General features: G+C 35.9%; 2 protein-coding genes across 7 annotated transcripts; both read left to right on the plus strand.

Annotated features, from left to right (window-relative positions):
• The first annotated feature begins 640 nt into the window (after window positions 1-640).
• Window positions 641-1,264, plus strand: LOC148581742 (uncharacterized). Its single transcript, XM_088483052.1, has one exon. It carries the CDS (start codon window positions 789-791, stop codon window positions 1,116-1,118), a length of 330 nt encoding a protein of 109 aa, XP_088339178.1. The 5' UTR covers window positions 641-788; the 3' UTR covers window positions 1,119-1,264.
• LOC107623831 (protease Do-like 9) lies at window positions 935-5,300 on the plus strand. 6 transcript variants are annotated; one of them, XM_088483065.1, is made up of 9 exons: window positions 935-1,075; window positions 1,361-1,515; window positions 1,609-1,659; window positions 1,759-1,863; window positions 2,861-2,950; window positions 3,060-3,159; window positions 3,283-3,321; window positions 3,949-4,111; window positions 4,453-4,617. In XM_088483065.1, exons 2-5 carry the CDS (start codon window positions 1,474-1,476, stop codon window positions 2,888-2,890), a joined length of 228 nt encoding a protein of 75 aa, XP_088339191.1. In that variant the 5' UTR covers window positions 935-1,075; window positions 1,361-1,473; the 3' UTR covers window positions 2,891-2,950; window positions 3,060-3,159; window positions 3,283-3,321; window positions 3,949-4,111; window positions 4,453-4,617. The 6 variants fall into 6 exon arrangements, with proteins under 6 accessions (XP_088339191.1, XP_088339185.1, XP_088339197.1 ...); XM_088483059.1 differs by having other exon boundaries at window positions 1,759-2,670; window positions 3,283-4,111; window positions 4,453-5,300; XM_088483071.1 differs by having other exon boundaries at window positions 3,056-3,159; window positions 3,283-4,111; window positions 4,453-5,300.
• The last annotated feature ends 10,009 nt before the right edge of the window (window positions 5,301-15,309 follow it).

The following is a 15,309-nucleotide window of genomic DNA, read 5'->3' on the forward strand; positions in this document are numbered from 1 at the left end:
ATATTAAATATTATTTATAATGTTATATTAAATTAGAATTAATTAAATTTATTTACATAAAAAAAGACTTGATTGAACACATATATCAATTTTACAATATTTGTCGTCAACTATAGATTTGCATTATGTTTTTTTATATAATTTTACAAATTAGTTTAATCTTGAATTATATATTGCGTATTATTATTATGTATGAAGTTATTAATTTTTTAATATTAATATTTTTTAATGGTAAATTATTTTTAAATTTATAAATTTTAATAATATTATTGTAAAAAAATAGTAACTATATTAATTTTAATTAATTAATTAAGTGGGACCATAATAGGGACTAAAGTTAGTTCTTCCTAATGGAAAAGAGAAAGATACTTTGAGTTCCTATTTACTGTTTATAACGCAAAAGCTGATGTGGAGTTACTTTTTATGACAAGTGGGGTATAAATAGGGATTGAGATGAGTTCCCTACTAGAGATGGTCTCAATGGCCATAGTACTATGGTTGATATTTTTTTATCAAAATATTTTTCATAAAAATTTATAATTAAGATAATTGACAAATAGAAAATAGAACAAGACCCACCCCATCCCCTTTCTCTCACTCTCTGAAACCCAACCCTAAACCCAGCCACCATTACCATCCCTCCTCGCCGAACTCTTCTCATCGCCGCCGTTTCCTGCAATGGAAAGATCCGCCACCGGTCACCATCCTCCACCGAGCTCCTCGACGGCCATACTGCCACCTCGCCATCGTCCTCCTCCGTGGAGCTGCCAGAACTCAGATTCGGAAGAATGCTGTTGCGGTTGCCGCACGAGTCGTCCTCCTACAAGACTTACCAGCTCCGCCGAGCGCTGATGATGGTGGCGGTTCCTTTGGTACTCGTCACGATTGTGCTTTACGTGTTGCCTTCCATTTCCTCCAACGAGTCCATCGAAGACTACACCCTCACGCACCGCAAGATTTCGCTCGATAACAGAGCCTCTAGCTTCTACGCCGTCTTCTTCGATGCTGCAGCCACATTCACGTTTTCCACTTCGATCGCAATCACATTGGCAAAGATCTCGAGCTATTCGTTCAGGTTGTTGATATCCTACCGATTTGCATTTTGCTTCACTAGTTAATACTTAATAGTGAGATTTGCATTGTACAAGCAATAAGATATTAAAGTTACAATTTGTGTTACACTCATTATTTTTTAGAATAGAGTTCAAAGCTCTTTGTTCATTTGAGATTGATGAGATTGTAAGAAATTTAAGTAAGTATAGAGATAGCAGTTAAAACTTAGAATATGAGGTTTATGCTTACTTTGAAGCCTCATGCTCCTTTGTCAAAGATAATTTCACATGTGCTGGTCCTTCTTCAGCTTTCATCTCAGGAAATGCAACCAAACATGTGGATTTTCTGCTTTCTTAAAGTTAACTACAAGATTATGAGTTTGATGCTCCAGTGAAGCTCCTAGAGAAATATCTATATGCTATGGCACAATCTGTTGATGAGCAACTTCTTGTTGTTTCTCAGGTCTTGGCCTATGCTATCCCTTATTTTAATTTTTTCTTTTTTTTAATGGATTTGCTGTTTAACATTTGCTCTTACTTAAACTTTACTATATAGGTTCTGGTGTCTGACATCAATATTGGATATGAGGAGATAGTTAACACTCAGGTAAGAGAACATTTATTGATATTAAATTATTAATTGTTATAGATCTTAATCAATGGTTGATTTGAAATGCTTACCCCTTCTCTTTTTGGATTCATATAGGTTCTTGCTTTCAATGGTAAGCCTGTGAAGAATCTGAAGAGCTTGGCCACCATGGTTGAGAACTGTGATGATGAGTTTCTAAAGTTTGATCTGGAATACCAACAGGTTCTCTCTCATGGACTCAGTCGTGTGAATTCTTTTTTTGACTTTCTAAAGTTTTCTGAATTAACATTTAATCTAACTTTCGTGTATCAGTAAGCTGCCCATTCTTCTCTTTACCCATTCTTTACGTATTTCGTTTAAGCATATATTTTTCTAGTTTCTTACGTGAAATTTAATTTGTCATATCAATTAGAAGTTCTTTCTTTCTGTATCTTTTATATAATTAAATTGAAAGTAAAACTACACTTTAGTCCTAGGAAAATTTTCATTTAAAAACTTAGCCTGTAAAAGATTAAATGTACTCACTTTAGTCCTTGTAATATTTATGTTGCAACACTTTAGTTTGTAAATGATTATAGGCTTAAATAAGTTTTTGGTCCCTGTAAAATACTCAGATTTTTGGTTTCGGTCTACTAAATTTCAAAAGTTGTCTATTTAAATCCTTGTTGTTAGTTTGCTTTAAAGAGTGGTTTCTATATTGTAGAAAGTTTAAGAAATATAAGACTGCTAAGAAGGAGACAAAGGTGGCAATAAGAAAGTCAAAACAAGAGTGTGTGAGAGTCTTTATTAGTCTTTGGGTATGAAGGATGAGAGATTTGGATCAACCATGTGGAACTCTGTTTCATTCATTGTTAGCTGAAGTCTATGTAGATGGGCCTGTTGATGTTTGTGAGTTCCATAAGAACAACCAAAGTTGTTAGCATTGTGATTTTTAACACCAAAGGCCATTTCAACATGTGGATTTTGATGAATTCTTTTCTTTGTTACTGGTTTATGCCTTTCATGGAAGACACCTCTTTATAACAAATGGTAAGAATCATGGTACAATATGTGCTTTAGAATCATGAATTTCTGTATAAGGTATCACTATTTTCAGAAAAATGGCCCTTGGATGTTTCTGTACACCACAGAAATTATTTTGATTCTAAGTAATGAATCACTATGAAAATCTGAGTCATACTTTTTAGCTGATATCCTATTCACAATTTCTATTTCTCAGGTGGCCTCATATTATTGTTCCAACCTTTAAAATTACTGCGGTGGAATGTCTGCAGAAGATCCAGATTGGGAAACAAATATCACTAGTAAGGTTTGTTCTTGCAGCAATCATTTTCTTTTAATTTTCCTAAAATAGAGAAAAGAAGACAAGAGAAAATGCTTTATGTCATTCTTACATTGCTCTAAATTTTGGAAGAAAGGATGAAGCTTTCATGGCCACTGTCTACAAGGGAAGCTATAGTGCACTATTATCTGTTTGAGTACTATCAAGATAACTTGGTAGTTGTTCTTTTGAATTCGGTATGTGCCTAGACCCTTCTTTCTTTGTTTTTTATTTTGTCTTTTCTTTAAGGAAGTTAATTCCAATGTAGATCCAAGTTTCAAGAAATTATGCTTAATGCTTATTGCTTAATTTTCTTTCAGGTTTCTGACTCAAAAAGCATCACTGGCTTCAACAGTGACGTAATTCCTGATAATATTATTGACTCAAAATTTGTCTGTTATATTTTTACACTCTTGTCTGTTATTTTTTTGTGACTTACTTAAATAAGCATTCTTGACAGGAATATATATATATAGGCCTAGTAAGGAAACAAAGGTCATTTTTCTGATTTATCCCACTCCATGCAATTCAAAATTACCCCATGATACTTGAGTGGATTCTTATATAAAAGTTTGATTTTTTCTGATTTGTTTCACATGGCATAAGTTTGTAAAATATCAAGATTTGGTTGTGTTTTAATAGGCTTTAGCAGTTCCAAAAAGCTGCTGTTGATTTTTCTTTCTTGTTGGTACTTGGTTCCATCTAAATTTAATGCATATTGTGGCAAGAAACAATGTTCATTCAAGATAAATTGATATAATGGATCAAATTTCAAATGTTTCGTATGTGACATTTGTCTTTGCCTTTCTACATTGATATGACTGGAATTAAAAGAAAATTGAATTTTGAAACCTCAGATTAATAAAGCAGCTATGATCATTGCAGAAGAGGATGCTCAATAGACTGCAAACACTATTTGGTTGGAACATACATTTTATATTGCCATAAAATAACATTTTATATTGATTAGGTCACTTTTTGTTTAGGCAAATCAGAGGATGTATGGACTGACGAAGTGGTTGAGTCAGCTACAAAGGTAGTTGGTTCCTTCTTGTGTGAGAATGGAAGCTTGTCATCCACTTGTGGCATGTCAAATGACACCAAGTGAAAATTAATCAAAGGGACCTTTGGACTCAATACATATGCAAGGTCTGTTATGCTTTTTAGAATCCGGGTAGCAATTTTTAATTTTAATTTCTTGAAAACTGCATTGTTTGCTTACTTTTTATATTTTGGTTCTACGTTGCTTTTGTATTCTTGGTGTACACCACAAATTTCAAACATTTACTTACAGAAAAGCTTTTTGGGAAAACAGTTGGTTATAAACTATAAAGCTACCAGAAAATCCATGTTCGGATGCCAAAAGTATTGCAGTATAAGTTAAACATGTAACTAGTGATGGGCGAAGCACAAGCAAGTGCTGCTTGCAATATCAAATTTTTGTGGTTCATAAAAATTTGCTTCTTGATGATGTACTTGCTTTTTGGCAGGCCTGTGGAGACAGGGTGCTAAGAGGATTACATGAATGGGAACAACACAAAAAGGGTCATGGCCACAGGAAATGTATTTCTAATCTCAAGAGCAAGGCACAAAGTCTTGGTACCTTGGACAAAATGTTTTATTACTATGAATGCAAATAGTTTTATGTATTGTAATTTGCAACCTGCTCCAGTTTTGAAACTAGGGGTGTCCATGGATCGGATCCGATCCGCATATCCGCGGTGTTTATCCGAATCCGATCCGAAAATTGCGGATATGGATCCGATCCGCAAGGCTTTCGGATCGGATCGGATCGGATCCACACACTAATCGGATCGGATTGCGGATTTTGTGTTGGTATCCGCGTATCCGATCCGCATATCCGATCCGCATATCCGCGTATCCGCAAAAATAAAGAAATAAATAAGTAAAATATTCTTTTTATGTTTTATTTTAACTAATAATTATCATATATGTTAAATTATTTTAATTTATTATTCAAGAAAAGTATGTTTAATATTATTTTAAGAGTAAACATATTTAAAAGAATAGAAAAAATAAATTTTATTGATATTTTTTTAATAAAAATAAGCTTTTAAAAATATTTTTGTGTTTTGCGGATATATCCGATATCCGATCCGATCCGATCCGCAAGTTTGCGGATCGGATCGGATCGGATCCAACCTTAAAAACTGCGGATATTGGATCCGATCCGATCCGATGATTTTAGTGCGAATCGGATCGAAATTTTGGCCATATCCGATCCAATCCGATCCGCGGACACCCCTATTTGAAACATATTCACAGTAATATTACCACGGAATGACTAATAGCATTTCAGTATGTTTCTTTTTGTTTCATTTGTCAAGACCATCACAAAAATCTAAAGAAAATATACACGTCTCATTGATTTCGTTCATAATCACCTACGAATGAGATATTGAGATTTGTGGTTCTTGTTTACTATATCCTTTCATTGTTTTCATAAACAAAATGATAAGTAGCACGTGTATGTTCGAAATATTGACTATTGAGGGTACCACTGCACCAGTCTTTTAGCACCTTGTAATCTTGTGAACTCAAATTATTATGAACAATGCACTTATTCTCGTTATACATAATTGGCAAAAAAATTGAGATTCTGATAAAAAAAGATAGTTTTTGGCTTCTAAGAAAATGAGTATAATATAACTAAAAAAAATCTTAAGATTTTAGCGGCAATAGTAATGGCCGGTAAAAGTGAATAATATTACAATTTTAGAATTATTTTTAGTGGCCATATAAATTGTCGGTAAAATAGGTTATATATTTTTTGCTGCCATTAAAAAAGTCTTTACTGGCAAATGTTATAATTACCGCTAAAACCTTTTAGCGACAAAACATAAGATGACTAATGTCTAATTGCCGGTAAATGTATTAACGGCTATTTTCATTGCTGCTAAAAACAAAATAAATGGCTGATAAACCACTATTTTATGGTTTATCTTGTGCTCAATTGAGTGGATTTTATCAACTCTTTACCCACTTATTCATACTATTTGCATGGTTTTACATTTGCCTTCCTAATTATGTGCTTTGATTGAAAATATGCTTCTTTGGCCTTTATATTGCTAATATTAATCCTCTCTTATCACCATTAGATGCCTTGATATATGTGTTAAGTGTTTTCAGAGATTACAAAGCAGGAATGGCTCAGAGGATGGAAAGAAAGCATGCAAAAGTGGAAGGAATACAAGAAGTTGGAGAAACTGCTAAGCTGTCCAGCCTGACCTCTTCGCACTCAAACGACTATAACTTTAGCTACAGAGGTCCAAACGACGCGGTTCCAGTTGCGTTGGAAAGCTAACGTCCAGGGCTTCGATTTGATATATAATATGCCATAGTTTCTCTGACGCTAGGCGACGCGAATGCGTGTCCCACGCGGCCGCGTCGCAGTGACGAAAATCAGCGTGTTTAAATTCGCAACCAGCGAATTCTGGGCTGTTTCTGACCCAGTTTGCGGCCCAGAAAATATAGATTAGAGGCTATAAAGTGGGGGAACGCATCCATTCATCAACAAGCTTTCACAATTCACAATTTTAGGAGTAGATGTAGTTTTTAGAGAGAGAGGTTCTCTCCTCTCTCTTAGGATTAGGATTTAGGATTTCTCTTAGTTTTAGGAGTGACTCTCAATCCCAGGTTCAATGTTCTTCAATTTATATTTCTCTTCTACTTTTAGATACTCTAATACTTTTATTTGTTAATTACTTATGTTGCCCATTTGATTCATAAATCTTTCATGTTAGATTGGATTGCTTTTATTAATATAATTTGAGGTATTTCAGACTTATGATTGCTCTTTTTAATTTATTAATGCTCTTTGTTTATCCAAATTATTTTCATTCAAGTAGACTTTTTTCCCTTTTGGCTTTGATTGAGTCATTGGAGACACTTGAGTTATCAAACTCATTATTGATTGAAAATTGGATTTCTTCATTTCATTAATTCAAGTTCCAATAACTCTAGCCTTTTCCAAGGAAAGACTAGGACCTGAGGAATAAAAATTAATTCATTCACTTAACTTACCTTCATAGTTAGAGGTTAACAAAGTGGGAGAAAAATCCAATTCTCATTACAATTGATAAGGATAACCAGGATAGGACTTCCAGTTCTCATACCTCGCCAAGAGTTTATTTTACAGTTATTTATTTATTTTTATTGCTTTGAAAATATACCTGTACCCATTGCCCAAACTCCAGAACCCCAATTTACAAACTCATAACCAATAATAAGAACATACCTCCCTGCAATTCCTTGAGAAGACGACCCGAGGTTTAAATACTCGGTTATCAATTTTAAAGGGGTTTGTTACTTGTGACAACCAAAACGTTTGTACGAAGGGATTTCTGTCGGTTTAGAGACTATATCTACAACGCGACTGTTTTTATGACATTCTTTACTGGCAAAAATCCTGACATCAATGGCCACTAAAAGTGATTTTTCTTGTAGTGAGTGTTGCACGTAATTGCACAATCTTTCCTCATGTCTCCAATTGTTAAATTTTGGATTCTACCAAGAATTCTATCATTTTTTTCCTGCTAGAGTTAGTAATCTCCTATCTTTGAATAATGGTTAATTTCGGGGGTTTGTTTGCCATTAAAAATGGATGCAAGAAGTTAAGGAATTTAATACTAAGTAACTGTGATTTCCTAAGTCACAAGGGATTTCCTAAGTCACAAGGGTTTAGGAGCAATTGTTACTGGATGCAAGGAACTTACACATCTTAAAGTCAATGGATGTCACAATATTCGAGCTTTGGGACTAGAATCCATTGGAAGATCTTGTCAGTATGTATGTGAAATAAGGAATGAATTAACCATTCAATAAATAGGCAACATAAGGAAGCATGGGACACATGTTTGTCCTCTTTATATTTACTTTGGTCAAGTTTTTCATTGCTTGCTGTGTTTATTTCTCTGTTTATTTTTCATTTGTGGTGCTAAGCTCGGCTTTCTATTGGCAGATGTCTAATTGAGTTGGCATTACTTTACTGTCAAAGAATTGTTGATGTTGGTCTTCTTGAGGATGGAGAAGGATGTAAGTTCCTACAAACTCTTCAACAGGTAGACTACTCAAACCTTGGGGATGGTGCTATATGTGGTATACCTATTGGCTGTAGAAATTTAAAGAAACTTCATATCCATTGCTGTTATGAGGTACTTCATTTGCATGCCTATTTAGTTTACCATGTTAAACTTTATTTAAAAATGAATATTTTTGGGATGGCTCGCTTTCAAAATGCTCTATGTGTAATGTAATATAGGAGAATGACTGTAACTCATTTCGTCTGAACACATAATTTTACCAATTTTTTCTTCATCTAAATGGCTTCTTTTGTTGATTTTATATTTAAAACTAATGTTAGTCGATAAAATTCGAAAACCATGAGAATTTGAGACCAGTGAGCTACATGAAAATGAATGTCAAAATGCAATATTTAACATAGTTACAGTAATTTATTCACGTCCCATGCATAATTTACCATTCCTTTTTCATCTATTTCATCGTTCAATACTGCATTCCTATTCTGCACACATGAAAGTGTGTTATATTTTCTATATATGATATAATAAATTAATTGGTATATTGTAACCCCCTAATTACCCTAAGCCTTACCTCTAGCCGTAAAGCAAATTACAAAAACGCGAAACGTTCACACGAAGCTAACACATAAGATACAAGGTGTAGATGCAAGAGAATAGAACATATATATAGATATAAGAGTATAATAATCATAAGGAACTAGCCTCAACTCGCAGAGTTTAAGCCGGCTAGTGTATACAGACATAACAATACAGAGTTTTGGAGTTAAAAACAGCTTATACAACTTATCTCTCAAATAAGCCTCTAAGGCCATAAAATCTAAAACAAAAAGGGTGAGAGGAAGTACTACAACAAAAATAAAACAGAAATAAACCAGGAAGAAACCCTACTCCGCTCTGCCACCATGTCCACAATTTCACCGAGATGAATTACGACATGTATCTGAAAAATAACAACAAAGTATGGAATGAGAACCGGAGGTTCTCAATATGGTAACAATGCCCAATAATGTAAGATGTAAGGCTCCGGGACGCCGAAGGCAATTCTAGAACTTCACATCGCATACGGATATTCAAGCTTAACACAAATAAATAAATAAAGACCATAAACAATATACAGGGTTATCTAAAATTAGGGGATTTCTAACTAAAACTAGTCACACCGCTGTATCCCACAACCTTCGCCAACCTAACCTCCGTGCGATCCCATCACCACCGCCTACCTAACCTCCTCAGCACCAGACAATCACAATTAATGCACGCAAGTAAAACACAGATAGTATTCATATATAACATGTAATTCAAGAAGCAAGTAAGCATTCTATACAATTAGGCAAGCTCAAGTAATCAAAGCAAGCAAACATACAGAAGATGCATAAGATAAATGTCTATCCTATTGGCTGTGATATCACATATTGGTTATTGTGCCAAACCCGACAGAAAATCCAGACGACAACTCCCGGATTAGTCTCTCTGTTGTGCATACTCAGGAGGAACAATTCTGAAGGATAAGTGCCCTACCACCTTCTCCTTTTAGAGGGAAACGTTCCGAGGGAGAGTGCCCTACCACCTTCCTCTGGATGTCGCATGATTCCGTGGGTTAGTGCCCTACCTCCTTGCAACCAGAGAGAAACCCATGCTCAGGAGGAAAAATTCCGAGGGATGAGTGCCCTATCACCTTCTCCTTTTAGAGGGAGACATTCCGAGGGATAGTGCCCTACCACCTTCCTCTTGAGCGATACATATGAGTGAGAACCCAACTTCAAGCCTCACATCCGAGCGTAGGCGGGAGACTGCCTCAGCCCCTACGACAGAGAACAATGCATATCGTAATCACATATTCAATCTCAGAGGCCACGCCTCATAGCACACTTCCACTCATACTCATTCTACCTTCAATTATCATTATCAATATTTCAAGGATATAGTGCCTGACACACTTTCCATATCCAACATCCATCAAGCTCATAATAACCATCATCAGTTCTTAATTCCATTCCAAACTCGTTAGTTCATCAGTTTCTCAATTCATTGTCAATAATCACCAAGTTCACTACTCTTCCTTCTCTCTCAACCAAACTCATTCCCAGTACACCAGAAACCTAAACTTCCGTCCTCTAACTTTTCAAAGTAATACCCAAATAATTTCACCCAAGACCTTCTCTATGGTTAACATCCAAAACAAGCCAAAATGTCTTAAATAGGTGTCACAGAAGTTTACAAGCTTGTTAGGAAGGTGAAACAGTTAAAAACAAGATTTTAGTTGAAAAACAGGGCATGTGCGTACGCACAAGGGTGTGCGTGCGCACGCCCAGGAAAAATTTCAAAATGTGTGCGTATGCATAGAGGTGTGCTTACGAACAGGTAGTAAAAATTTTAACTCTGTTCATCTGCACAAGGCATGCGAATGCCCTCAACAGAGTGCACCTTCCAACGTGTGCGTGCGCACAGGTTGCAAAACTTCGTTGGTTGTATGTGCGTACAGGTCGTGCTAGCACTCTCATCAGCAAGCCTTCCCCTGTGTGTGCATGCGCACAAGGCTGTGCGTGTGCGCAGTTTTAAAAGCTCACAGGAGTGTGCGTGCGCACACAAACCAGACATCACAAATTCTGTAACTTCACAGAATTCAGATTTCTGAGCCAAACTTTCAACGATCATATCTTTCTCTACAAAATTTATATTTCTATAAAATCTATACCGTTTTAAAGCTCTTTGAATTATCTTTAATTTGATATAAAAATCATTCTGTTTCAAAAACTGTAGCTTAAGATATGATCCGCTAAAGTTGGCCTAAAACCCATTTTTATCAAAAACTTTAAAAACTTACTTTCACCAAAACTCTTATTTCAAAACCAAACTACTCACAATCCAATTTCTACCAAAACAATACAAAAGTCCATACCACTTATTCCTCAAACTTAACCATTAATAACCTCCCATTTACACTATTCCACACCATCAAAATCATTATTCTCTAACATCTAAAATCATCATAAACACTCCTAATTCTCCACATTCATCAATAACATTTTCATGATTCATCATCTATCATCAACAATACCAACAACTCTCAACAACCATAATAATTCTCAACATTCATCATCAAATTATTAAGCTCCCAAACATTTCACAACAACATTACACATCAACAATTTCTCATACATAAATACTTCACTTACCACCCATCATCATCATCATAATAGTCATCCACCATCAATCATAGATCAACATCAATAATGAATCCTCATGCAACATTAACTCAAAATTAACACCATTCAATATCATCACTAACCACAAGATTCAAAACCCACAATCATCATCATAATATATCATCACACATCATAATCATCAATATCCTTCAACAAGCATCATAAACATGTATTATACATTCCAACATTTTCTATAATCTTCTTCATCATACAACATAATTTCATAAATAATTAGGCATACACCAACATCATTCAATCCTATCTTATGGTCCACTAGCCTAAATTTCCAGAAATATTACATATTACATAAAGAAAACCGAAACCATACCTTGGCCGATTCTCAATATGCGCAAACACCAAAAGCTTGGCTCCAACAAGCTTCCATCAAGCTCCAAACCACCAAAGCCACAACCAACTCCAAAAACAAGCTTCATACATACAACATAATCATGCATTAACAACTAAAGCTCACACTACACTAAACCACAAGGATATAGAGGTTCCTTACCTTATCCAACGGTGATTAGGGGTAAAATTCAATAATTATCCGCTACTAGAGATCACCTAAACAACCAAAACCACAAAACTTACTCAAAACCAAACCCCAAAAATGCAGAAAGTTAGGAGAAGAAATTGGGGTGTGAGTTTTGAGTTCTTACCAGATTTTCTTAGATAGAAACGAAGAGTTTGACAAGAGCTTCATGTGGCCACAAACGGCTTGTCAATGGGAGTTCCGTAGCTCAAGTTATGGCTCCTAGAAGATGGAGGTGAATAATAAAACCCATCTCCTCTCTTCTCTCTTCTCATCAGCGCCTCCCCTCTCTTAATTAGGATAAAATAACCTGAAATCTCATTAAAGGATGCATATATATGTTGGGCTTGGGCCCAACTTGGGTCCGGTCTAACCCATTAGCGTCTTAGGTCCGTTTGGCCCACTTTGGGCCAAAACCTTTAAGATTAGCGCCCGGTTTTCGATTCTAAATTATTTTTGTCCTTTCAAAACAATAAATCAATTTTCAAAATCTTATTTTTCAAAATACGCGGTATTGGACAGACTAGAGCCGGTACTGCCGGCTTAATCGCCAGTACGCATTTTTACAAAACTTTTCGAAAAAGATACATTTTTCAACTCAGAAAAATTCATTGAAATCAAATTTCACCTTTATATTTTCAAATTAAAACTTCTAAATTTTGAATCTACTCCGAGCACTTAAAATTATTATTTTACTAAAGCGATTAGGTCGATTCTTACATATATGCTATGATGTCTATGCAACTTTGGCAAAAATTTAAAAATGTTGTTGAAATTAAAACATACTTTTTAGCATGTTACTCATTTTTGTTGAGCTTGAAGATTAAAAGTGTTTTATCTAAATACAATTTTAGCATTAGTAGTAGGCTTTTAGCCTTTTTTCTTTTCTTTAGTTTCAGTTTTTTCCAAATTTTTGAAAGGTGCAGATGATTCTGCCACAGTTGAGGTTATTGCTGTTTGATTTCGATGGCTAATTTATATATAACTCTATTACATCAGGTATCATTTGTATATGTACTTTCCCATTTTATATTCCGACCAACGATTTTTACTTTATGAAAGTATCTTTCTCTTCCTAAAAGATTAATTCTTTGTTGTTAATAGTATATTTTGGGGTTAAGTACTTTATTCATCTCTAAGGTCTTGGGTTAAAATCAAAATCGTCCCCGACCTTTTTTCGTTATTAATATCATCCCCAACGTTACAAAACATTATAAAATCATCCTTTCTCTAATTTTTGGACAAAAATGCCCTTCATCCATCATTTACAGTCATTTGTTGTTTTTCCTTCAACAACACAAACACAGAGGAGGGAAGGGTGGAGAACGAAGAGGAAGAAGAAGGCGCCGCCGGCGAGAAAGGGCGTCGTTGCTGACGTTCTCCTTTGGCGCCGACCTGCGTTCTTCCTCTCTCGCAGCGCCGCTCCTCTGTTCTGCCTCCTCTAGTGTTGCGCCTCCGTTCTGCCTCCTTGCCACATCGCGCCTCCTTCTAGATATAATTGCAGTGACTCGATAATTGAGGCAAACAACAATGGCAGCAGAGAAAGTGGAAGATGAAGGGTAGCATGATTTTTTGTTCTTTTCAATCTTGGTCCCTAATTTTTCCAACGTTGACAAGAAAAATACCCATTCAGCCACACTTTTTTTAAGCTACATTTGAAAAGCGTAGCCTATTCATAGAATAGGCTACGCTTTTCTCCGTGTTGCCTTTTTATAAGAGAAAAGGATACACAAATGCGACATCATTTAAAAAGCGTAGCCTTAGGTATTATAGAAATCACTTATAAAGCGTAGCCGTAGGTTGATATCTATGGGTTCACTTTTCGTATCAAAGAGAACGCTTTTAAAAAGTAACTTATTTATTATGTTTTGGGTGCTTTTTAAAAGTTATGCCTAATGTATGTATGGCAAATCCCTAACACTTAGTAAATTTTTTGTTCCCCTTTCAATTTCCTCCAGAAGAACACACACCCACGAGACACTTTGCGCATAGGAAACCCTCTTCCCTCCAGAAGCACACCCTTTCGCCATTCTCACCTTCACACATAACCCTCACCTTCGCCAACCCTTTCGCACACAACACACCCTCAAATAAACTCAGCAAAAATTTGCCCTCACCCAGTCACCCTCACTCACGCGACATACACCCTCATCCTCACTCCACCCATACACGAAAGAGGGAAGAAATCTGAAAGGGAGAACGGGAAGAAGAAGAATAGTGAGGGAAGAAAGGAAAGGACGACGCCGGCTAAGGCTCCACCGCCGTCGTTGTCGAGCGCCAGTGAGAGAGAGAGAGCTCGAGGAAAAGAGAAAACGCGATGGAGGAGAGAAGAAGGGGGTGCTCCGTCGCCACTGAAGCTCCATCGCCGTTGCTAGGGCTTGTTGCCATCGCCGTTCTGCCACCGTTGGGCTGCTGTGCTGCCGCCGAGGAGCTCGAAGGGATGTCTCGCCGCCATCATGCTTTGTCACCAAGCTGTTGCGTTGTCGCTCATCTCTTCTTCACCGTCGCCGCTCATCTCTTCTTCACCGTCGCCGCTCATCACCAGCGTCATATCCTCTGTCACCAGGTAAAATTCTCTGTTCTGTATCCTCCATTTCTCGCTCATTCTCTAACTCGCTCTCATTTTTCAGTTCGAAAGTGGGTATGGTTTTGATAGTGATGATGAATTGCAACGGCTAATTAAGATAGAGAAGGTATGTATCAATTTTCAATTGGTTCTGTGAATTTTTGGGGGTTTTGGGTTCGAATTTTAGGTTTTCAATTAGTTTAGCATCTTAAGGAAAAATTAGTGAAAAGAACAGGTTTCACACTGAAATATTTTGATTTATGTCTTGGTTCATACGCATTCCTTAATATAGTGGTTGCTTTCAATTTCTAGCTTCAAGTTATATTCCTCTCTGATGCTTTTCAAATGCTTTTTTTGGTTATTTTTCATAGATGCTTTGAATTTTAGTGATAATAGCCAATTAAAATGTGTCAAAAAAATAACAGCAAATGGGAAAAAGGAAAAAACTTGGTTCTAGAATGTATAATACTGTTATTTGATGAAGCACACTGGAAATAAGAGTTTTATTAGCCGAGTTTTGAGTCAATTACATTACATATGGATAAAAACAGCTGTATAAATTCTTTGCCTACGATTACTACTACAGTACTAATTTGATTCCACCAAAGCATCCAAAAATTTGATTCCTTGCCTACGATTACTACTACAGTACTAATTGTCAAGCATTTTTTGTGTTTTTGTTAATTTCTTTTTCTCCAAAGCGAGCTTGATGCAGCTGCCACCAAGCTGCAGAAGGTTTATAAGAGTTACCGTACCAGAAGAAACTTGGCAGATTGTGCTGTGGTAGTGGAGGAACTATGGTTAGTTTTTCATGAAAACATGCCTTTTTTTATTGGTGCGCCCTAGATGTTTGATTAAATTTCTATCTTATACATGTAAATAATTAAATGTTTTTGAATGATGAAGGTGGAAGACATTGGATTTTGCTACTCTTAAAAGGAGTTCAGTTTCATTCTTTGATGTGGAGAAACAAGAATCTG

The sequence above is a fragment of the Arachis ipaensis genome, chromosome B10 (assembly GCF_059453495.1).
Source record: "Arachis ipaensis isolate K30076 ecotype BB chromosome B10, ASM5945349v1, whole genome shotgun sequence".
Taxonomy (NCBI): Eukaryota; Viridiplantae; Streptophyta; class Magnoliopsida; order Fabales; family Fabaceae; genus Arachis; species Arachis ipaensis.

Coding starts and splice junctions, on each gene's coding strand:
- LOC107623831 (XM_088483059.1), top strand. CDS start 1,474: ATGGCACAATCTGTTGATGAGCAACTTCTTGTTGTTTCTCAG. Junction 1,516..1,608: donor AACTTCTTGTTGTTTCTCAG/GTCTTGGCCTAT, acceptor TTTACTATATAG/GTTCTGGTGTCTGACATCAA. Junction 1,660..1,758: donor AGGAGATAGTTAACACTCAG/GTAAGAGAACAT, acceptor GGATTCATATAG/GTTCTTGCTTTCAATGGTAA.
- LOC148581742 (XM_088483052.1), top strand. CDS start 789: ATGCTGTTGCGGTTGCCGCACGAGTCGTCCTCCTACAAGACTTACCAG.